General features: G+C 39.8%; 1 protein-coding gene across 6 annotated transcripts in view; it reads right to left on the bottom strand.

The window, feature by feature from the left end:
• Positions 1-25,588, bottom strand: part of SLC24A2 (solute carrier family 24 member 2) — a 341,425-nt gene that overhangs the window by 103,594 nt on the left and 212,243 nt on the right. For 3 of the 6 annotated variants that reach the window (XM_056806669.1, XM_007498057.3, XM_056806670.1), the window contains one exon: positions 7,734-7,784. The exons of the other annotated variants lie outside the window; for them this stretch is intronic. In XM_056806669.1, coding sequence (XP_056662647.1) covers positions 7,734-7,784 — 51 coding nt within the window. The remainder of the gene's footprint in view (positions 1-7,733; positions 7,785-25,588) is intronic. 6 annotated transcript variants of the gene reach the window in all.

Genomic DNA, 25,588 nt, shown 5'->3' with positions numbered 1-25,588 from the left:
ATCGGCTTTTCCACTTAAATCTCTTTCACGCACAAGTATCTTTGTGCACACTCATCTATCCTGACCCCGTCCACCCTCTTCAAGACCTGCGGCGATGGGGGAGTGGCGACACAACAGGTGGAGGTGACCACTGGCAGTTGTAGTCACGATCCTGCATGTCGGCGGCCCACAGACCAGTGGTCGCTGGGCTCTGTGGGCAGCAGGGATGTTTGGCAGCATCCTGGGCAACTGAGCAGCCCTCTCTAGGACAGCATTGCTCACCCTAATCAAGGGAGGGGACTAGAAAAGGTGTCCCAAACATTGCCTGCCCTACAAACACCCGGTCAGCACACCGCGGCTGGAGGGTCATCCCCTTTAAGCGGTCGAAATCAAAGAAAAATTACAAAGAAACTCCTACTAGGAGCATGGAACATCAGGCCATTACTTGACAGAGAGAATACCCCAAGACATGAGAGAAGAACAGCTCTAATCGGTAAAGAACTGGTGCGATATAACATCGACATCGCAGCCTTAAGCGAAACACGCTTACCAGAAGAGGGATCACTCAGTGAACCCACCACTGGATACACCGTCTTCTGGAAAGGCTGAGCCTCAAATGAAGGCAGAATCCAAGGTGTTGGCCTGGCCATCAAGACCAGTTTGCTCAAACAGCTGCCAGACTTGCCTGTGGGCATCAGTGAGAGGCTCATGAAGATCCGTTTGCTTCTCAGCAAAGACTGGTATGCCATAATCATCAGCGCATATGCCCCTACACTGACCAGCACAGAGGAGACCATCGAGCAGTTCTACTCTGACCTGAGTGCCATCCTGCACTCAGTGCCCACAAATGACAAGCTGATACTACTTGGAGACTTCAACGCCCGTGTTGGCCAGGACCATGAAAGGTGGAAAGGAGTGCTCGGCAAACACAGCATGGGCAAAATGAACAACAATGGCCTACTGCTACTCAGCAAATGCTCAGAGTTCGAACTCACCATCACGAACACTGTGTTCAGAATGGCGAACAAATATAAAACAATGTGGATGCACCTAAGATCAAAACAGTGGCATCTCATTGACTACATCATTGTAAGCTGGCGAGACATCCAGGATGTAAAGATCACCAGAGCCATGAGAGGAGCTGAATGCTGGACAGACCACTGATTGGTTAGAGCGACTCTTCAAATGCGCATTGCACCTCGCCATCCAAAACGCGCCCAGACAGTTCGCACATTTTACAACGTGAGTAGTCTTAGAGATCCATCTTATTTGCAAACATTCCAGTCCTGCCTGGACAACAAGCTGTCTGCCAAGGGACTACTCACTGGAAGCTCAACCGAGAAATGGAACCAGTTCAGAGACGCAGTGAAGGAAACATCAAAGGCAGTCCTAGGCCCAAAACAACCACCAGGACTGGTTTGACAAGAACAACACTGCTATTGAAGACCTATTGAGCAAGAAGAACAAAGCCTTTATGGAGTGGCAAAATAACCCAAACTCTGCTCCTAAAAAGGACAGATTCAAGTCTCTCCAAGCCACGGCTCAGCGTGAGATCAGGAAGATGCAAGACCGATGGTGGGAAAAAAAGGCAGAAGAAATCCAGCGTTATGCTGATATGAAAAACTACAAACAATTTTTCAGTGCCCTCAAGACTGTCTATGGGCCATTAAAACCCACCACCACTCCCTTGCTATCCTCTGATGGTGACACTCTCATAAAAGATAAAAAAGGCATCAGCAACAGGTGGAAAGAACACTTCAGTCAGCTTCTCAACCGACCCTCTTCAGTCGACCAAAGCACCCTTGACCAGATCCCCCAAAACCGCTCCATTGAACAACTTGATGTCCCTCCTTCAATAGAGGAAGTCCAAAAAGCCATTAAACAAATGAGTGGAGGCAAGGCACCCGGTAAAGACGGGATCCCAACCGAGGTGTACAAGGCCTTAAATGGAAAGGCGCTCCAGGCATTCCACATAGTGCTGACCAGCATATGGGAAGAGGAAGACATGCCCCCGGAACTCAGAGATGCCTCCATCATAGCCCTGTACAAGAACAAAGGCGTATGAGCAGCCTGTGACAACTACAGAGGCATCTCACTACTCTCCATTGCCGGAAAGATCCTCGCCCGTGTTATACTCAACAGACTCCTGCCATCTGTTTCAGAACAGAACTTGCCTGAATCACAATGTGGCTTCTGACCAGATTGCAGCACCATCGACATGGTCTTCACGGTGAGGCAAATGCAGGAAAAATGCCTTGAGCAGAACCTGAATCTCTACATTGTCTTCATAGACCTGACAAAGGCGGTCAACACAGTGAACAGGGACGCATTGTGGGTGATCCTCAGCAAGCTTGGTTGCTCAGCAAAATTCATCAAACTGATCTAGCTCTTTCATGTCGACATGACAGAGGAAGTCCTATCTGGTGGAGAGACTTCTGATCGCTTCAACATCTCCAATGGCGTGAAACAAGGCTGTGTCCTTGCTCCGGTACTATTCAACCTATTTTTCACCCAAGTATTACGACATGCTGTGATGGATCTAGACCTGGGCGTCTACATCAAATACCGACTGGATGGCTCACTATTTGACCTTCACTGCCTGACTGCAAAAACAAAGACAACAGAGAGACTCATCCTGGAAGCTCTCTTTGCAGATGACTGTGCTCTCATGGCCCACCAAGAAAATCATCTTCAAACCATTGTGGACAGGTTCTCCACCACAACAAAACTGTTTGGCCTGACTATCAGCCTCAGCAAAACAGAGGTGCTGTTCCAACCTGCACCAGGGAGGCCAACTAACCAGCCGTGCATTACAATCAATGGCACGCAGCTTTCTAAGGTCAACACTTTCAAGTACCTGGGCAGCACCATTGCCAACGACGGGTCCCTAGACCACGAGATCAATGCCAGGACCCAAAAGGCCAGCCAGGTACTTGGGCGGCTGCGCTGCAAAGTCCTCCAACACAGCGGTGTAAGCACTGCAATGAAGCTCAAAGTGTATAACGCAGTGGTCCTCAGCTCGCTCCTGTATGATGTGAGATATGGACACTGTCCCGGAAGCACATGAAGCAGCTGGAGCAATTCCACCAATGCTCCCTCCGGTCAATCATGAGGATCTGATGGCAGGACTGAATCACCAACCAGGAAGTCCTCGACAGAGCCAACTCCACCAGCATCGAAGTCCTGGTCCTCAAAATCCAGCTACGATGGTCTGGACACGTCATCTGCATGGACAGCGAATACCAAGACAGGTATTCTATGGTGAACTGTCAGCTGGACTCAGGAAACAAGGCCAACCAAAGAAAAGATTCAAGGATCAGCTAAAGTCCAACTTGAAGTGGGCTGGCATGACACCAAAGCAACTAGAACTCGCTGCCTCTGACAGAAGCAGCTGGCGAACCCACATTCACCGTGCCGTCACCACCTTTGAAGATGAGCGACGTTGACATCTTGTTGCTGTGCGTGAACGTTGACACCGCGCCACAACCGCACTCCCCATAACAACTGGAGTCCCATGCCCCATGTGCCACAAACTCTGCGCCTCAGCCTTTGGACTCCAAAGCCACATGAGGGTACATCAGTAGATGAAACTGCACAAAGACAATAGTCATTCTTGATCACTGAGAGACTACCACTATATTTGTAGCTGGTTGTTAAGTGGACATCTGTTCAGGTTGACAGAAGGAAGAAGAGAGTCCTCTGGGTATGGCAAGCTGGATTGAATGCGCTAAATGATAAACGAAGGAAACCTAGTGCAATGTTGGAGAATCTTCTCTGGGCACACTAGGGCACTGCTCTGATAATTGGAAGTTGGAAAGTTACCTTGCTGTCTCGCCAGACTTTTGGAATGATACCAATTGTCTCTGACTTAGGAAGGGGCATGCTGGGTTGGAAATTGGAAGTCTGCTCAGTAGTAACAGCCTTGTCATTTAATTTAGAAATTATGTGCAGACATCAGTTACAGATGTGCCCTGCTTTAAGACAACCTGATCCAGAGTTACAAAACAGATAAATTAGGAGAGAATTATTTGGTTTAGAAAGGCTAATTCATTTGGTGATGAAATAACTTTATATTTCTGTCCCAAACCTTGTTTACATTTATTTAAAAGACTCTGTTCTGGCATACATCTTTGGATTTTAAGCTGGCACCTGTGGGAAAGAAAGCAGTTAGTTTTGGGGCTCACTCCTTTGCTAAGGAGTTGCTATAAAGAATCAGTTTGGAAATTGTGAGGTACACATAACTGTGAATTTCTAGCTGGTGAATGTTGGGACTTGGGAGAGAGAAGTGGTCTTGAATTCAAGTTTTCTGACTTCAAATGCGGTGTTCTTCCCATCTCACTATGCCATACCCATAATGCATCCCAGGAGAAGAACAAGGGAACACATGGTAATTTAGCATCAAAAGGAAAGAAATAAGTTATATGCAATTTTTACTTTTAAGTGTAAAATGAGCTTCTCTTTTTTCCCCCCAGAGAATAGTCAGCCACTGCCTAGCTATCTTTCTATGTGGGGGGAAAGTAACCTTGAAGTTTTATATAAGTGGTTCACATATTAAATTTTTAGACCTTGGAAAAATAGGGGGGAAAATAGCCTGAGGATAGTCTTCTACACTGTGCAAAAGAACAAGAACCTTATTTTTGGTAGCCTTTTGGTTGGTTTTCCTGCTTTCAGTCCTTCCCCACTCTAGTCCACCCAACACTTATCTGTCAAATTAATATCTTTCTAAAGTACAGGTCTGACCATCTTTCCCTTCTGCCCCCACTCCCATTCACTGAATGGCTTGCCATCACATCACCTCTACCATCAAATATAGAATTGTTTGGCATGCAAAGCCATTCATAACCTAACCCCGGCCCCCTCCAACATTTCCAGTCCTCCTACAGCTTAATCCTCCCCATCCCATCCACTGGCTTCCTTGGATTTTCCTCAAACAAGACACACCAAATCTCTAGATTTTGAGAATTTTCACTAGCTACTTCCCATACATGGAATACAACCCCCCCTTTTTATCCCTGTCTCCTGCTTGTCATCTTTTATGATAACCTTTCTTTATATACAGATGGTTTATATGTATTTATTTCCCCCCCAATTACACGTAAAACAATTTTAAGATTCTTTTAAAAAATTTGAGTTCCAAATGCTTTCCCTCTCTCTTTCCCTTCTCCCTGAGATAGTAAGCAATCTGACATAGATTTTATATGTATTATTATGTAAAATATTTTTGTGATACCTTTCTAATTCCTCTTAATGTATGCCTCTGCCTTCACTCTGTTTTCTCTAATTTATCCTGTTTATATATTCTTTCTTTCTTGTTGTTTCCTCCTTTAGATTGTGAGCTCCTTTGGATGAGGAACTGTCTTTGTATCCCCAGCACTTAGCACAGTGCCTGGCTCATAGCAGGTGTTCACTAAATGTTGACTGACTAATGGGTAAGTAATGGGGAACCATGGAAGATTTTTGAGTAAGGGAAGGACATGACAATCTATGTATACCCAATATTTGTCTGACATTCAAGATTCAGAAGAAAGATCAAGCTGGCATTACATTGGTAATTTTGAGCTCTATAAACATGCTGTGTTCTTGTTACAATTAATCACATCACTTGGTTTTGGATCAGAGTTAGCTACCTCTGTGGTCCTATTTTCTTTGGCTCTGGAAGGCTTTTTGATCTTTTTTAGAATTGCTTATTAAAAGGTTTAAGGAGTATTATTAGTACTTTAATCTGTTAACAGCTAACACCTCAGTGGTGAGTGGGACATACTGGGTGTTGAATACATCAGACCTCCAAGAGAAGAATATTAAAGAGAAGTCTTAAAGGGAAAATAACTACACGATTGCGCCAAAGACCAGCTCTGGTTTCCTCTAGATTTGATTTTCTTCTGGTCATGAGAAACATATTGCTTTCTGCCAATGACCCTCTACCCCTGAACTAAATTTGTAGACTTTATTTCCTTCTTTTGAGTCTTGATAGTCTATATCATGAGGAAAACAGAAGAGAGTCAGCAGAGGAGAGAACAGGCTGAATCCATAATGTTTACGAAGAAGGAAGGAAAGGAAAGTATGAGAGGGATGAAAATAACAAAGGACTGTGCTAAGAGATCTTGTGTTACCAAGTTCATAACAGATGGTAGAGGGTTAGATAAGAAAAGAGAGAGAAAAAGCAGAATATAGATGAGAGAGGAAGGTAAGCGATCCCACAAAGGAGAACTTTTCTTGAGTCACCAGAAAAGAAGGATCCAAATGTTGGAAAAGAAAGTAAAAAAGTCAAAAAACCAGGTAGAGAACCCTTCTTTTTAAAATCTTTATTCCTTTTCTTTCCTGGCTTACAGAACAGTAGAAACTGAAGGGATTGGAGAGGAATCATTTCACCCAAACCTTTCATTTTCAAGATGAGAAGAGACCCAGAGACCGGATGTGACCTGTCCAAGGTTACTAAGTTATATTGATATTAGAAGTTGGGCTAAAACCCCAGGCCTCATCATTCCTAAGTCTTGTACCAAGGTCTCTTTTCTTTCTCCTATTTGTAAGAAACTTTTGTGGTTTTAAAGGAATTTTTACCTATAACTTCCCCATTTACAGCAGGTATGTTTCCTGGAGTTGGAAGCAGACCACTTTAACCAGGGATTTATCTAGGTGTGCATCCTAATGGCAGGTGGTTGCTTTAGAAAACATCACGTAGAAGTGTATTAAATTACATGAGGGCAAAACAAAGGAAAGTAATGAGGAATTGTAAAATATGGCCTCGCCAGTGTGTTATGGAAAACCAGAAGGACAGATGCTAGAAGATAGCAAATATGCCTCTTCTTCCCAAATACTATAAAATGATGTGACTTCTGCATACAAAGTAGTTGGGAGGTCTCTTGAAAACTATAGCAATCAAGGCCACCAGAAGAAACAAAACAGGATTAGCATCACATTTCTTTCTACTTTTTTGCTTATGTTATCATTTATTTGATTTGCTGATTTCCAGACTAGACCATCTTTGATTTGTTTTTAACATTTACTGTGAACATTAAGGGGGAAAACTCCCCCACCATTTTTTTTCAAAATCACAAATATTTCTTTTTCTTCCTTTTTTTTTTTTAAAGCGAAGAGGCAGGATAAATACGGAATCTTAAATCCCAAATTAATTGTAGATGATAAATAAATTTCAGGAAAATGATGTTGTGCCCCATGTATTGTGCTCTGGATTAGTGCCTGGCCCATCAGTGGTAAATAAAAACTAAATGATGATGACAATAGCAAATTAAAAAAAAAAGATCTCTACCTGGTGAAGTGTCTGGCAAGGAGATTGGCATGCAAATTTTTCCGAGTTAACTTCCTCCCACTGCATACACAAAGCACACATATATCATATATTCCACTCCTCAGTGGCTGTGCCAAAGGAGGATATTTGTGCATAGATGGATATATTTATTGCCATTTGAGGTTGAGAGCTTGTAGAACAAAAATCCTATGTACCCATGTTCATATTAAACACATATAACATTTCTTTGGGCATCTTTGACAATAATGGATAGCTTAGGTTGTTTAGATGAAAGAAAATGATCACCCATGGTACCGCATGCCTCTACTTCCAAAGAAACACAATGGCAAAAACAAGACAGAAATGCAAATAGAGGTTCATAGTATATCACACGATGGCACTGGAGTCATGCAAGGAGAAAAGAAATATAACAAACAGATGGATGAGCAGCAGACACTCCAAAATGAAAAAAAAAAGCCAGAGCAAACAATTCTAAAATTATTCTTACCTTCCTCAGTCATTGTGTCATAATATTTTAGTTTTCCATATGATCCAAGCTCTATAATATCATAGCAAAAGACACAAAGATAAGGAACTGAGCAGTAATTCAAGAAACTTGTTTTTACATGTTCTTAATCAGGTTCATTGTTATACTGTCAAATTCAGCAATTTTAACTCTATAGGGAGAGACAAACAGGAGCTATGTAACAGGCAGCTTTCATTGCTTGTTTCCAGAAATCACTTAAAAGACTGGTTCCCACAGGTTAAAAAAAAAAAAAACCAAACCAAACAAACCAAAAACAGCGGACCATTTGGGGAAAGGAAGTCAGGAAATGCTTTGGTCTTCGTGTCTGTCATGGATTATACACCAAGGCAAAGTCCTTCAAATATCAGGACTGATCTGTCACTTTTTCTGGATGTGACACCAATGGAAGATGTTTGTGTAAAGGACAGTGTCTGGGCATGTCTGTAGCTGAGTTATTGGGCAAGATGCCCAGTGAACAAAAAAAGCTCCCCAACACCAAATAGCAGTCACATGAGCTCACCAAATGACACTGATTTCTCTTCTTCCTGAGGCTGATTAAATAGGAAAACAACCCATTTCCTGGTTCAAAGTGAAAATCTGTTCCTAGAATTTCTCTTGACTTTCACCCTGTTGTGTAGTAAGCCTATATTGCATCCGAGACAAACTAAACACGTGTAGAGTATTGTGAGAAGCTGTTAAATACACAGTGTGCTCTGGACACAAGAGAGAAGCACAATTCCCTGGGAAGTCGGAATCAGACTCAGAATAGTAACTAAAACAGCAGCAACAATTAGACATGACAGTCGCTCACTGCTCTTGTGAAAAAGGGAGGGAATGTAAGAAGCATCTCCTTTCTCTGGTGATCATGAAAGAAGCCTTAGAGCTGGAAGGAACTTGAAGTGATCCAAGTCTAACCTCCTCATTCTACAGATGGATTAAGAGATTTGCCCTAAATTACACAGCTATTGTGTGGTGGAATCAGGACAGGAATCAAAGAGCTCTAATTCCAAATTCGGCACTTTCCACCATGGCTCACTTGTTTCTCAGGTTGCAACTGAAATCATAGGACAGAGACTGTGAAGTTTTTTACATACATCGGGGGTGGCAGTGATGGAAACTGGATAGGAAAAAGGACAGAAATGTGTAAATCTGTCTTCCAACCTAGATTCTAAGATATGTTATTTGATCTTTTCTGACTGAAAGGATATCTAGGAAGAGTAATTCTTACAATATATGGTAAAATGGAATCTGGTTATGTATATATATGTATATATACATACACACATATATAGAAAACCAAATATATATATACATAGATAAAACCAAGAGGCTTCTATGTACTAGATATAAGGGAAATAAATTCCAAGACTGAAAAAATACCTGCTTGCAAGACACTTTCATTCTAACGGGGGAGAAAATATGTGTTACACACATGTACACACAAAGACACATACATATATACATGTACACTTTACATAATGTTATACAGGATAAAAATAAAGAGAATGAAGGCAAATAAAAAGAAAATAGTTAAATACAAGATAGTCTGGGAGAGGAGGGCATTAGTAGTTGGGGAGATTGGGGAAAGCTTCAAGTAGAAGGGTGCTTGATTTGCATTTCAAAAGAAAAGCAGGATTCTGTGAGACAGAAGTGAAGAAGAATTACATTAAATATATGGATGATGGCCACTGCAAAGACAAGGAGAAAGGAAATGGATGGTCTTCATGTGAGGAACAAAGAGATGAAGAAATTGACTGTCTCTCAGAGTATGGCTGAGGGGTAATGTACAAGACTGGAAAGATAATATGAGGTCAGGTCATAAAGGGATTTAAAGTTAAACAGAGGAGTTTGTGTTTGATTCCATAGGTCTGCATTGGCAAACCTATGGCATGGGTGCCAGAGGGGGCTGCTCCCTTCCTCTTCTCCACCGGCACCTGAAGACATTTCTCTCATCACCCACTCCTCTGCCCAGTAGCCAAAGGGAGTGCTTCCTCCCTCCCTTGTCTGAGGTAAGACAGGGGGCTCACATGTGGTGTGAGGGTTGCAGTTTGGGCACTTGGTCTCTAAAAGGTTCGCCATCACTGCTATAGGCAAATAGGGAATCCCTAAATTTTATTCCATAGGGAAACAACATGGTAAAATCTGCATATGTGTATATATCCATATCCATATGTGTGCCTGTAAATATCTCTTCATATATTGCATATGTATATGTAGAGGTGCATGGCTGTATGTATGCACAGGTTTTAACATTTTAAAATTCTCCCATTATATTTAAAAATTGACAAATGTCTGCATGTAAAATATGTTTCCTCTAGTTACATTTAGTCAGATGAAATTTCTTCAAAACAAATATCTCCTATTGATTAGAACTGAACAAGCTTAAGAATTCAGATCTGTTACACTGGAATTATGGGAAATTAAGAGAGAAAAGTAGACATTTAAAGGTTGGTAGAAGTTGTCAATGGTGGTATAAACATTTGTTTCCATTGTAAACATTCATTTCCATTAGATTTGTGTAGAAAGGACACAAGGATAAAGGATTAGAACACACTTGGGAACACCAGTCAATTGAGTGAGGATGGATTTTTTTTCTAGGACAGAGTCTGTTTGGACATTGCATGGGAGTATGCATAAATATGTACATATATAGATACAATGCCTACACAGGCAAATGTACCCACATGTATATGTGTATATGTAGGCTTACATGTATATATCTGTGCATATACATTTATATGCATGCTTGCATATACACACATATATGTATCTGCATTTCTCTTCACAAAAATACACTTCTGGGAAACTTAAAAATGAAACCAGTTTCATAAAATAGTTTTGTTTTCTTCAGTACTCTTCTATGGCCTATTATCTGGGAATACTTATCAGGAAGCCATTGGGGTTTTAGGTATCCATTAACATACACGTCAAGTACTTTGTATATTCATGTAGAGGAATACAAATGTAGTTGATGGCACATATTTGTCATTTATCATTCTTTCATTTGCAGAAATGCTTCACTTGAAGTTATTCGAATGCACTATCTTATCAGTATTGAATTTTGCTAGACCTGTATCAGTGAGGACACAGGTGCTCTATGATGAAACTAAATTTAATTTCAACATGAAGAAATTGAGAAGTACAATGTCTTATTGTAGCATGTTCCATGATATGGTATAAGTTGAGTGCTCTGATAATGAAAGCAACTTCTAAAATACATAAGGCTCATTTTATAATGACATATATTATACAGTCGCCATGATTAAAAACAATAAGACCATAATGATTATTAATCCATTCATTTTCTGCCCAGTTTTCCCATTTTCCTTTCCTGAAGTTCTCTAAAATGCTTAGCTAGATCTGTGTTCTCATCAATTCAGAGTCCCCACCTAGGATGCAGATTACAAATGATCCATACCGCCCATCCCATTGACGTCCTCTCCAAAGTTCACCTCAGGAGGTCTACCCAACATGGTAGAGCCCTTCCTTGTTTTCTCTTGGCATTTGAAGGTACCCGAGGGGCAGACTGGCCATTACCTGTCATCCCTCCACCTTGCTACACCAGATAATTTGCCATGATAACTCAGTAAAAAAGAAAAGTTTAAAAATGGTCCTTCTCTTTGGATGGCTACCTTACTTCTACTTTGTCAAGGTAGGGCAGGTTGTAGAGCCTGCTAAAAATCATCTAGCTTTTAGATCAGCAAGGAACTTTCATTTGCTTCCTTATTCCCTGAGGTGCATATGGAGTAAAACAAAGTCAAGTTGGTGATATTTTCAGTACTTTGGCAAAGAGAAAACATCTTGTTGCAAAATATGCATCAGAACATGGCATATACACATCACACATGCCCCCCTTTTTTGTTTTTGTTCAAACCTGTGTATCTGTGTATCAAGATTCCAAAGAGGCAACTCCCACTACCAATTCAGGTTAACAAGCGGTCTGAATCTTGCAGTGTCAGAGAATTGCCTAGAACACTGAAAAGTCAAATGACTTGCCTAGGGTCACATAGACAGTGTATCAGAGTCAGAGTTTAAGACCAGGGGATCCTGTCTTTGAACTGGCCCTTTATTCATTATGTATTAAGGTATGTCTATGTTTATATAAAATAATTTATATATCCACGTATATATGAATATGTATGTATATAGACAATACATATATACACATGTATACATACACACATACATATGCACACACAGTGTAGTGCCTCTCTGGGCTCTTTCCTCAAAAAAAAAGCAACTCCTTTTACTTGCAGACTGTGCTCCCTGGTGGTAAGACTACTCCACATTTAAAATATTCCTTGGGCCTTTAATTCAGAAACCTATCTGTAGATCTTTTATCTTTTTATTTCTTAAAATTAAAAAAAATATCTTTTTATCTTTTATCCCTTTGCAGGTATGAGTGACAGAGTATGAGGGTACAGCTCTCAGGTATACTCAAAGAGAACACATTAAACACCCACTCCTCAGGCAGCTATGTGACTTGTTACCATATTAATTCTCTCACTAGGTTCAGAGGCATCTAGTAGTTATAAATGGAAATGTCCTTAGGAAGAACTTAAAATATAAAATCTCTCTCATTAATTAATCAATTAGCTCTGAGCGGAGACCCCCCCAGTAAAACCAGGAAAACTTCTTTGCCCACATAGCTTGTAGATTTAGAAGAGACATTAATGCTACTGGCTCTATAATTTGACTAGTCGTTCCAAAGGATGGAGAGACATAACTCCCTTGGCACTGGATTGTTTGCAAAACTGGTCACATCTAGCATCAATTTCTCACCATTATTTGCAACTCCAAACTCTTCCAAAATACTGGGATACAGAGGTTCAGTAGTCAAGTCCTCCTAGAATGGCAAAGACTCTCAGGAATTTTTTTTTTAGAATGTCTCCTCAACAGAATAAGGGCTAACAGTTTAGTTCTCATCGGGGATAAAAAAGATTTCAACTCATTCATTTCCTCTTCAGGATGGCATTTCAACTCAATTCTCATCTCTTCAGACTTTTCCAAAGATGACAATTAACTGTCTAAGTCCCTCATAGACTTTTCCTGCATGACAGTTAACCTTAGTCTCTTACACAATCTTTTTCCATGACAATTTACTGTCCAAGTCTCATCAGAAAATAATTTTTTAGTCTTCACAGAGTGCCTCACACAGATTTCTTCAAAGATGAAAGTTAACTGAAAGTCCCCTCTTGTCTATTTCTTCTCTCTTTAAGGTATAGTAAGAATAATCAAAATGTGAGAGGGTTTTGTAGTGTTTACTTTGCTCTGGTCTTTCTCTCTCTCTCTCTCTCTCTCTCACACACACACACACACACAGACACACACACACACGTTATATAATACAGAGGCATCAGGGCATAGTGGATAGAATACTAGGCTTAGACTTTGAAAGACTTGAGTTCAGATTCCTCCTTTGATGTTTGCTGTTATACTTTGGGAAACTGATTTCACCTCTTAATGTTCCAGAGGACTCCCAAAGATTGACTATTATATCATACATGTTTGATGGAGGGGTAGACTAGGAATTCTTTACATTGATGAAATAATAGATCCTTTGCCTGTTAATATATGATCTTGCATATGAGATTCTATAAACATCTTCTTATGATAGATGGCATTTAATTCTTTAAATATCTTTTTAGATGAGCAATAAATTAATAATTTATTTGTACCAAATGGAAAGGAATCCCAGATACTGTGGTGAGAAGATTTATAAACTTTGCTGTAAAACTAGAGTAACAAAGTTTCTACTCTGATCTCTTGAATAATTTATAAAAAGGGAGTAGGAGAACTTAAGAATTCATCTTCTGTGTGGATCAGAAGGGGATGGATAAGCATTTTTTTTAAAATTTTTATGAAAATGGTAAGACCAAGCTTAAAAAAACACCAATAGAGATGACTTTATCAAGTTTAAGGGACAGAATAAGGAAGAACAGCATACTGCATTTCGCAGTCAGACACCAGCCCAGAACCATGAGTGGAAAGATTCCTGCTGCTGACCAAAGAAGAAACAAATGGGATAGAAAGGATGAGACTGTTAAGAATGTGAACTAAACAATCATTGGAAATATGCCAATAGCCTAATGATGGGAATGGCTACCATTATCAAAAACTTAGCACTTCAGCAGCTCAAAGGCAGCTGGATCTGGAAGGTCATGGATTGCAAGAGCTGGCACTGTAACTGAGGAAGTCCAGTTGATATTCTTTCTTGGATATATACTTCAGTAGTTTGAGCAGGATGGGTAAGAGAAGCAAAGGCTTGTGGGAAGACAAAAAGTTCTTGAGGAGAAGTACAAAAAACTCATATAATACAAAGTAAGTACAGCATCCCACATTTAGATGAGATCTATCTGTCAAGATACATCAGATAATTATGACAGAGGGTTTGCACTCAAGGAAGAGTGGCAGCCTGAAGGGCTGCTGGATCTGCTCACCTCAACGGGGAAAGGGCCACAGAAGGTCTGGAATGTTGAGAAGCCAGAAAATTCTGACAGATTCAGTTAGATCTCTCTCAGCCTTGAGAAGCCTAGGAGGGAGGTCTGGCCAAGCCTTTCTTCTGGGAATATACTCACCTTTTCCTCTCCTGGTGACGGGACATCCTTCCCTTACACTAATTGCCAACTGGAGTTATAGCTGAAGAAGACATTTGAGCCTCTGTCAAAACTTACCTCACAGCTCCTGGTGCCCTGGGTCTGAACTGTGGCCAGGGGACCAAGACCAGGGCCACTCAAACCTGACTCTTTCTCAGGGGGCACAGGCTGCCAAGGCCCGAGTTCCCCAAACTTGAGGAGGGAGGGAAAAGGGGGTAGTTAGAGAAGGGACACCTCCCCCCCCTCTTTCCTCACCATTTCCCTTCTTGCCAATCATTTTTTTGTGTTACCCTAGTTGACTTAGTTTATAATAAAGTTGTTGTCTTTTCCCCAAAGTCACTCAAGTGTGAGTGGGACAGCTTGAGGGAGAGAGTAATCTCCCTGAGAAGAAAGTGACTTGCTCTAGTAGTGGAGGGAAGTCAAGAGCCAGTTTGTGAGAACAGCCATAGCTTGAGGAAGGAAGGATGAAGGGGGAAGCTACTCTCTCTCTCTCTCTCTCTCTCTCTCTCTCTCTCTCTCTCTCTCTCTCTGTCTCTGTCTCTGTCTCTGTCTCTGTCTCTGTCTCTCTCTCTCTCTCTCTCTCTCTCTCTCTCTCTCTCTCTCTGTCTCTGTCTCTCTCTGTCTCTCTGTCTCTCTGTCTCTCTCTGTCTCTGTCTCTGTCTCTCTCTCTCTCTGTCTGTCTCTGTCTCTCTGTCTGTCTCTGTCTCTCTGTCTCTCTGTCTCTCTCTCTCTGTCTCTCTGTCTCTCTCTCTGTCTCTCTCTGTCTCTCTGTCTCTCTGTCTCTCTCTCTGTCTCTCTCTGTCTCTCTCTGTCTCTCTCTGTCTCTCTCTCTCTCTCTCTCTCTCTCTCTCTCTCTCTCTCTCTCTCAACTTTAAACATCAGCTGCCTCCCCTGGATCCTGCTTTCAGGGGGAGTTCTCCATCCCTCCTCTATCCCTTTTACCACCAGCTAATTCTTCCATTACATAATGTAGACATTTGCTGCCCATACTGGTAAAGATAGTTTAGAATGAATGAGGCGGCTGTAATGAGTCAACAAACATTTATTAAGCACAGAGCATAAACTGTGCTAAAGCACTAGGGATAGAAAGAAAAGCAAAACCAGTTCTTTCCCTCAAAGAGTTTACATTTTAGTGAGGGAAGTAACAGGCAAGCAATAACATACATATAAGATATATACAAGGTAAAGTGGAGTTAAGAAAGAGACTACTAGTGCAAGGGACTAGCAAAGCCTTCTTAGAGAAGGTCAGATTTTAGCAGAAACTCGAATGAAGCCAGAAGGAGGAGAAAAGATGGAGGGAGAACATTCCAGGCATGAAGCTGGGAGATGAAATGTCTCCTTGAAGGAACTGCAAGGAGTCTAGCAAAGAACTGTATAGTATGTGGAGAGTAAGATCTAAGATAAATGGAAAGGTAGGAAGGGGCCCCTTTATGAAGGACTTTAAAAATCCAAACAAAGGATTTTAGATTTGATTTTGGAGTCATTAGGGAGTCTATAGTTTAATGGATGGGGGAGGGCACAACACAGTTGGATATGCAGAGGATGAATTGAAAAATTCACTTCCACAGATAAATATATCTTCTAAACCAGACTCTCCACAGAAGATGATTGATACCTTGCCCCATCACCCAGCTTTGCTTCAGCATAATTGGGTTAGGATTCAAATGGAATCAATTAAGATTCAGAAAAGTGACTAGGAAGCAGAGAGAAATGGAGGGTCTCCAAGGCATCATTTTTCTAGAATGATTATTTCATTATCAAAGCCAATCCACATTCAATCAAAAGGTCTTTAATTCACCTCTGAACAATTAGTTCTCTATTCAATTTTGTGGCTCTTTCCCCCCAGGAAGATCTATTATGTGTAGGTGAGCTCAATAAAAGACTGCAGAACTAGGCAAATTGTACTTAAGATATTTTTGAAACCAAATTCTGAATGCCAAATAGCACAAATGTTGGGTTACTCCTTTCCTTGTTATTACATTGGGAGCATGGGCACAATAGTCTTTTAATTTCCTAAATGTGTGTTACAATTTAATTTTTTTACTTATCTATATGCTTTCTTCCATCACTCAGCAATTCTTATTTAAGAAAATCTTTTTAAAAATTTAAGTCTTTTGGTTTCATGTCACCTTTACTTCCAAATATAGCCCTGCCTCCTCTCCTACCTAGAATGCCATCCTTTGTTACAAAGAACAAAAAAGAAAGGAAAATCAGTTTGGCAAAATGAACACATTAACTGAATCTGAATTAAATGAGTTCAGTTTCAGGGTTTTTAATTGTTATTTCCATTTACTTTGCTGTAGTCAGTTTGAATAGTACTTTCCCAGGTCTGTTTATTTCATGTTTTCCCAGACTTGCCTGTATTTTTCAGGTTTATCATTTCTTATAGAGCAGTGATGGTGAACCTTTTAGAGCAAGAGTGCTGGGCCCCACTGCCCCCACCCCCCAGACTGAGGGCTTTGCTCCTCCCCACACCAAGGGCTGGGTATGCCCCCCTTCTCCCACCCTACACAGGGGAGGGAGGAAGAGCTCCCATTGGGCTGCTGGATGGAGGGGTGGGTGAAGTGAGCAATGCCCTCAGTGTAAGTGAAGAGGGGGAGGGGAGTGGCCCAAGCACTTGTTCCCTTCCAGCTCTGCTGTTTGTAAGCCACCTACCTTACCCTTTGTGCACTCCCATTGTCTGCTAGGCCGAGGGGTAGGGATGTGAAAAAGTGTCCTTAGACACAGTGGAGAGGGGGAAGGGAGCAGTTTTACCCAAGTCTCTCTGCCTTTCTAGTAACAAACTCAGGTAGCAGTTGCATGCCCACAGAGAGTGCTCTGTGTGCTACCTTTGGCACCTATGCCATAGGTTTGCCATCACTATAGTATCACAGGATCATAGGTTTATATCTCAAAGGGACCTTCAAAATCATTGAATCTAGCTCTTTTTACATATGATGAAACTGAGACTGAGGAGAATAAGTGACTTGCCCATAGTCACATACCTAGTAAGTGCTGTGGAAGAGAGAAATGCTAAAATGAATGCAATAACTGGATTTTGCAAGATGATTTCATGAAGAGATGGGATGGAACACTGACTGCCAATGGAATATTCCCCATCCCCTGTTGGCAGTCGGTGTTCCATTCCATCTCTTCATGACATCACCTTGCAAAATCTAGTTATTGCATTCATTTTAGCACTTTTCTCTTCCACAGCGTATAAGATTCAAACCTAAGACTTTCTGACTCCAAGTTCTGTACTCTATCCTATACCAAGCTGCCATCACTGTAATATTCCATTATACTTATATGCCATAATTTAACATTTACTCAATTGACAGGCATCTATTTTATTTCTAGTTCTTAGTTATTCCAGAAACTGTTGCCATAAGTATAATATCTTTCTTTTTATCTCACACTTATTTTCTTATCAAATTTCTATAGGGTACACCAATATACAATTGACAAGCATTGATTAAGTATATTGGTTAAATACCAGGCACTTTTCGAAGTGCTGAGGACATAAATGCAATATACAAAACATCTACTTGCAAGGCACTAACATATGGTCATAAAGAAGTATATGTGGACTAAATATTAAGATGCTAAATACAAATAGATTCAAAGTACCTATATACAAGGTAATTAGGGAGGGAAGGTACTAGCAGTTGAGGCGAATCAGGAAAGGCTTCATGTAGAAAGTGGCATTTAGATCTTGAAGGAAGAGAGAGATTCTATAAAGCAAGGAAGAGATGGAAAGCATACTAGAGTCAAAGCCATAGATTTGGGAGATGGAATATTGATTGTCAAGTGAGAGAAGGCCAGCTGGTTGGGCTGTAGAGTGCAGGGAGTGGTATAGAAGCTTTAAAGATAGTTTGGGGAGATGCTGTGAAGGATTCAGAGCTAACCAAAGGAGTTTTTATTTGATCCTACAGGCAAGATGGAGGGAAGTGATCAAATAGCAGTGTAGAGAATGGACTAGAGTTGAGAGGCTCAAGGCAGGGAGACCAGTTATGGCTATTGCAATGATCTAGGCAGGAGGAGAGACAAGATCCATTGCTATCATTTACAGTGACAGAGTGAGTACAGATTTACATATGTAAGAGATGTTGTGGAGGTTGAAACAGCAACATCTGCAATTGATTGACTATAAGGAAAATAATATGGATGTATGAAGGCTAATGAGAAAGTGAGTATAATAATAATAATAACAGAATAGCTAATATTTATGTAGTGCCTACTATATGCCAGGTTCTCTGCTAAATGCTTTGCAAATATTATCTTATTTGATCTTTACAACCATTCTGGGAAGCAAGTGCTATTATTAACTCCATTTTATGGGGAAGAAGCTGAGATGAACTGAGGTTAAGTGACTGGATCAAGATCACACAGTTCATAAGTGTCTGAGGCAAGATTTGTGCTTAGATTGTCATGACTACATGCCTGACATTCTATCTATTGTGCCAACTGTGTTGTTTAAACTCAAGAGAGACTTTGGGGCTCTCTCTGTCTCTGTCTCTATATTCTCACATATATACACATATAAATACACACATCAATATCTATATATATCTGAGACTCATTAACAATAGGATAATAATTAAACCATGGCATGTGATAAAGTCATTAAGAGAGGGTAATAAAGAAGACTAGAAAGTCTAGAATAGAGCCTTAGGAAGCACCTACACATAGAGGGCATGATCTGCATGCTGAACTAGCAAGGGATACCAAGAAAGAGTGGTTAGACTTTTAGAATGAAAACTAGGGTAATATCATAAAAATCCAGAGAGGAGACAATATCCAGGACAGAGTAGTCAATGAAACAGATAAGTTGACAAGGACTAGTACTGAAAAAAAGGACTATTGGATTAGATGATTAAGAGATCATTGGTAAAGTGGTGAGGTCAGAGTCCAGATTACAAGGAGCTGGGGAGTGACAGAAAAGGAGGAGGAAGCACTGAGGACAGACATCTCTTTCCAGGAATTTGATTGGGAAAGAATGGAGAAATATTGAGTGACAGCTTGACAAATAGGTAAGATCTAGTGAAGGTTTTTCAAGGATGAGGAATATGTAGGCATATCTGAAAGTGATCTAGAAGGATTGATAGAGGGATGTTGAAAATTCAAGAAAGAAAGAGGGGATGATTGAAGTTGCAAAATGCTAGAGAAGAATGGAGTGGATAGGATCAAAGGCAATTGTGGAGAGGTTCACTTTGGCAAGGAGAAGGGCTATTTCACTGTTAAAATCTAGGGAAAGTGGAGGGAAAGTATGGAAAATGTGGTCAAGGGTCTCTGAGGTGAGAGTGGGAGAAGAGGGACATGTTTAATGATCTCATTTTTTTTTAGTAAAATAATAGGTGAGATTCTTTTCTTAGCTTGGAGAGAAGAGATGAGGAATACTTTAGGATAAAAGATTTTCAAACTATTTTGTGGGGAGTGAGGTGAGAAGAATAAAAACATTTCTTTGCTGCAGTTAGAGCCCACTTGAAGTTGGATAATATGGATTTATACTCAAGTCAGCAAGGTTGTGAGACTTCCTCCTCTGTTCAGCAGAACATGAGTAGGAGTAGAAGCTGATGATGTGAGTAATATAGGCATAAGGTTTGAGGATAATCCATGATAGGTCATGAGGAAAAGAGATTTGAGAATTGATGACAGTGTGGAGTTGAATTGCTTTAATATAGGGTCTAGAATGGGAAGGGAGGATAGTGAAGTTGGAGTGAGAGTAATGGCCTGAGAGGGCTATTACTGGGGGAGGAAGGTATTAGAGGTTTCATAGAGGGCAGAGAATAGGTTTAGAAGAGATAAGGAATAGGGCATAAAGGAAGAGTAGGTGGTTATGATCAGATAAATTAATGTAATCACTTTAAATTAGAGATTTGGAACCCTTGTGGTTAATAGTGAGCTCCGTCCGGTGTGGGAAACATCTCTATGTGTGGCTGAGGTGGAGTGAAGAAACAAACCACTGGATTTAAGGAGCCTGAGAAATTAGAATCTAGTTGTTCATCCTTTGTTTCAAAGAGGACAAATGAGATAATGGATGCCTTGTTCATGAATTGAATTTAAGTGAGGCAGAGTTTCACAAAGTTATTAGCCTTAGTCTCTCTCATAGAGTCATCTAAGTTCAGTGGCAATGATGTGGGATGCAATGGATGACCTTTGAGATCTAACCAAGTTCTAAGTGCTCCATAGCACCTGCTTCAGTTACAGAATAGAACAAACTGTTCTCATGCACCTATTCTGCCAGAAGTCTTCACATGCTTGGGGTATACATCTCCCTAACTCATTAACAGATGGGAGGCTTATCAGTTACCCTCAATTTGGTTTAGTCTGCCTGCTGAGGTGATTTTATTGGACTGTGGCTGCTGTGCATGCAATAGCTTCTTGGAGCCACAGGTGAGAATTGGGTGTAAGGTAAACACTAAAGGTAGATGTGTAGTACTGAAAAGGGCTCAGCAAGTACTAGTACCAGAGGGGCTAGTCTCCCTTTAACACCTCATATACCCTAATAGAGTTTGAGGGAACATCAACATGGATGTTGAAGTTCCCTACTATTAGGACAGGAGTTGGGTAGGATAAGAAAATGGTAGACCAGATGGTGAGAAAGGTTAGTGTTCAATAGACACCACAATCTGAATTAGGTGGAAAATTTTAATACTGTGAGAATTTCAAAGGAGGAAATGTTGCTGAATAATGGTGATAAAGGGAGAACCTGAAAATTGCAGTTGAGGATCAAAAAGAATTCTTATTTCTTCTGGACCAATTTGGTTAAAGGTACAGTTAATACTGGAAAAAATAAACAGGTGTACAGTGTTATCAGAGGAGAGCCAGGTCTTGGCGAGGGCCAGAAGATGGATGGAGTGCAAAAGGAAGAAATTCAAGACAAAGAGGAGTTTGTCACCAAGGAATAGAATTTTACAGAAAAAATAAGGTAGAAGAACTTGCAGAAAACCACATGATTAATAGATAATTGACAGCAGAATTCAGGTTTCTCACTTCCCACTCTCATGCTGAGTGGGAGACCATGTAGCTAGACTCTTTTCTTTTCCTTCTCTCTTAGCAGCCACCCCTGAGTTTTCAGTATTTTTTAAACCACTTCACTACAAAACCCTCCAGGCTCCAATGCCACCGCATAAATATGAAAAACAGAAGCAGCACCTGTGAATGTTCCCGTTATTTTCAGACTACAGAGGATTCTCATGCATAAAGAAGGAAGCCAACAAAGGAATCTATATTGAATTAAATTCTATTTAAAACCAAATTAGAGGCAGTGAAATGCGTCAGGACAGAAGTTTGATCTTTGAGAATAAAGTATTAATTGATGGAAATAATGATTTATTTTTCATGTAAAAAGGAAGCAATCACTGTCGATTTTATTTCGTGCATTAGGATTTGTAATCTAATGTTTTTCCCCCTAATGGATTATTTACATTTTCTTGATTAAAAAAATTTAAAAGCAAATGTTTGTCATCCATTGGTTGGACAGCCATCGCTCTTGATATGTAACCATCCCACCTTCTTTTTCAGTCATATATTTCTCAGATGTAATTATTTATACAACTTTTCTTTTTTCTTTTTTCTTTCTTTTTTAATTTAATTTTTTTGGTTACAATACTTTATTTCCTTCCCTCCCTTCCACCTACCCTTCCAGCAGCTGATGCGCAATTTCATTGGGTATTACTTGTGTCCTTGACCAGAACCTATGTCCATGTTGTTGGTGTTTGCATTAGGATGTTCATTTAGAGTCTACATCCCCAACCATATTCCTTCAACTCATGTATTCAAGCAGTTGTTTTTCTTCGGTGTTTCTACTCCCACAGTTTTTCCTCTGAATGTGGATAGTGGTTTTTCTCATAGATTCCTCAAAGTTGTTCAGCATCACTGCATTGCCACTAATGGAGAAGTCCATTACGTTCGATTGTACCACAATGTATCAGTCTCTGTGTACAATGTTTTCCTGGTTCTGCTCCTTTCGCTCTGCATCAATTCCTGGAGGTCGTTCCAGTTCACACAGAATTCCTCCAGTTCATTATTCCTTTGAGCACAATAGTATTCCATCACCAACATATACCACAATTTGTTCAGCCATTCCCCAATTGAAGGGTGACTCCTCATTTTCCAATTTTTTGCCACCACAAAGAGTGCAGCTATGAATATTCTTGTACAAGTCTTTTTCCTTATTATCTCTTTGGGGTACAAACCCAGCAGTGCTATGGCTGGATTAAAGGGCAGACCATCTTTTTGCGCCCTTTGGGCATAGTTCCAAATTGCCCTCCAGAATGATTGGATAAATTCACAACTCCACCAGCAATGCATTAATGTCCCAGTTTTGCCACACACCCTCCAGCATTCATTACTTTCCTTTACTGGCAAGTTAGCCAGTCTGCTAGGTGTGAGGTGATACCTCACAGTTGTTTTGATTTGCATTTCTCTTATTATTAGAGATTTAGAGCACTTTTTCATGTGCTTATTAATGGTTTTGATTTCTTTAACTGAAAATTGCCTATTCATGTCCCTTGCCCATTTATCAATTGGAGAATGGCTTGATTTTTTGTACAATTGGTTTAGCTCTTTATAAATTTGAGTAATTAGACTTTTGTCAGAGGCTTATGTAATGAAGATTGTTTTCCAGTTTGTTGCTTCCCTTCTAATTTTGGATGCATTAGTTTTGTTTTTACAAAATCTTTTTAATTTGATGTAATCAAAATTATTGATTTTACATTTTGTGATTTTTTCTAGCTCTTGCTTGGTTTTAAAATCTTAAAGATCTGACGAGTATACTATTCTATGTTTGCCTAATTTGCTTATAGTTTCCTTCTTTATATTCAGGTCATTCACTCATTCTGAGTTTATCTTCGTGTAGGGTGTGAGATGTTGATCCAAACCTAATCTCTCCCATAATGTCTTCCAATTTTCCCAGCAGTTTTTATCAAATAGTGGGTTTTGGTTACAAAAACTGGGATCTTGGGTTTGTCATAGACTATCTTGCTGAGGTCACTTACCCCAAGTCTATTCCACTGATCCTCTTTTCTGTCTCTTAGCCAGTACCAAATTGTTTTGATGACCACTGCTTTATAGTATAGTTTGAGATCTGGGACTGCAAGTCCTCCTTCCTTTGCATTTTTTTTCATGATTTCCCCGGACATCCTTGATCTTTTGTTCTTCCAAATGAACTTTGTTATGGTTTTTTCTATAGACAACTTTTCTTGCACAATTTCTTGTCTGCAATGTGCTGATGCCTGCTTACTCCCACTATGTTCTTCTTCACAGTTTTTCAGGTAATCTTTAACATTGATTCTTCTAAGACTCTAGTGTTCCATGACTCACAGTCATAGCATTATTAGGAAAATATCAACATTAAAAAGACTGGCTTTTTCTTCAGGGAGAAGCCTGATATCATTAAAAGAATACTGCAGTTTACAATGTCCATTGCATGGTATCCATGCAATGTCAAGAGATTAAAAGAGGGGCTCCCCACATATTGGACATATTTCACTCCTCCATGATAGTTTTATAGGAGGTCAAAGACAGTGAAGTCATGTAGGATGGACAGAAATTGCAGGTAACAAGCTGCATCAATGGAAGGAGCACTGAGATCATAGATCCATTGGGATATTATTACATTTATCATAGAGATAAGTAAGAATGCTGAATGACAATACTCTTAAGGATAGAGTTATTTAAGAAATAACCCAGAAGGATAGAAAAAAATCAAGGTAACCCAGGAAAGGAAGTTAAGTAATTTATGGAAATCAACTTAAGCTAGAAATACCCTGCTCCTTGAATTTTTCTCTAGTCATAAAACACTTTGATGAAAAGGTGACTATTTTAAAGAACATTCTCATGCAAAAAATGCTGCATTCTTTAGTTTAATCCCTGGGTTATCACTTGGTGGTAGGGAGGATAGAAAACTTTGATTTGGGTTAGAATACTTTAGTATTGCAACAGATTCTTTATCTCATCGATATATATATATATTATATTATATATATATATATATGCTACTTCTAGCAATAATAATTAGCATTTATAAGGTGGTACAGGGAAATAGAGTTCAGGGTTTAGAATCAAGATGACCTGAGTTCAAATCCAGATTCAGATATTTACTAGAGATGTGATCCTGTTCAAGTCACTTATTCCTGTTTCCTGTGATTTCCTCATTTATAAAATGAGCTGGAAAAGTTAATGGCAAACCATTCTAGAGTCTTTGCCAAGAAAACCCTAAATGGAGTCACAAAGAATTGGGTATGACTGAAATGACTGAACAACAAGGTTTGCCAAGCATTTTAGAACTATGATCTCTTACAACTCTTGGAGGTGGGTGCTATTATTATTCACATTATACATTTAAGGAAACTGAGAAAAACAGAAGTTAAATGACATGTGCAGCATCATACAGCTAGTATCTGAGTCTGGGTTTTAACTTTTCTTGACTTCAAGTCCAGTGCTCTATCTGCTGTGTTGCCTATAAAATAAGATGGAACACAGATCACAATCTTTTTACACTTCTTGTCCATACCTTTCCCAATATTTTCCATACAGGATGGAAATTCTATCCATTGTTCTGGATAACATTCTCTCTTTCTATTAATATTTTGTGTATTTTTATTGTCATACTCAGGCTTCTTGTCCATTAAACTTTTGTGTTCATCAGTTGGCCAGCTGGTCCAAGAACTGAATAGAAATAGATCAGGAAGGATAACTTCAGTGATTTTGGTGTATGTAAGTAAAATGCTGCTTCAAAAGGCCAACTTTGTAACACCTGTAGTCATCTGGTAAGTCATAGAACATCATGATCTCAGAAGAATCAAAATTGTAGATTACTCAAAGATCAGTAGAAAGAAGCATAATATTTAAGTAGGTTGCAGCAAATTTCTAGCAATGATTTATTTTCAAGAAATCATATAAACAATGGAAACAAGGTATTTATGATGATAGCCTAACTACCATGTTATAATGAGCAATAACTATTCTCCATCTAAGTTGTTTTTCTAGCATGGATAGGTGGGCTACTAATTTGTGAATAACTGTGGATCTTATTGAAATTTTGACATTTTCCAGGCCTCCATGCATTAATCTTAAAGACAACCACAAAGAGATTTGGAAGCATATCTCCAAAGACAAGGAATTCCTCTTCTATTTGGGTTTGCATAAGATATACTCCATGACATCTGTGAACGCTTTCAGTAAGCATGTCTCTTTCTGCTTGACATCAACATAGTAGATTATTCTCTTCTATCTGGACAATCCAGTGACACTGGT

The sequence above is a fragment of the Monodelphis domestica genome, chromosome 7 (assembly GCF_027887165.1).
Source record: "Monodelphis domestica isolate mMonDom1 chromosome 7, mMonDom1.pri, whole genome shotgun sequence".
Classification (NCBI taxonomy): domain Eukaryota; kingdom Metazoa; phylum Chordata; class Mammalia; order Didelphimorphia; family Didelphidae; genus Monodelphis; species Monodelphis domestica.
The sequence above is the reverse complement of the archived record's forward strand: the minus strand, read 5'-3'. Positions and strand labels throughout refer to the sequence as shown.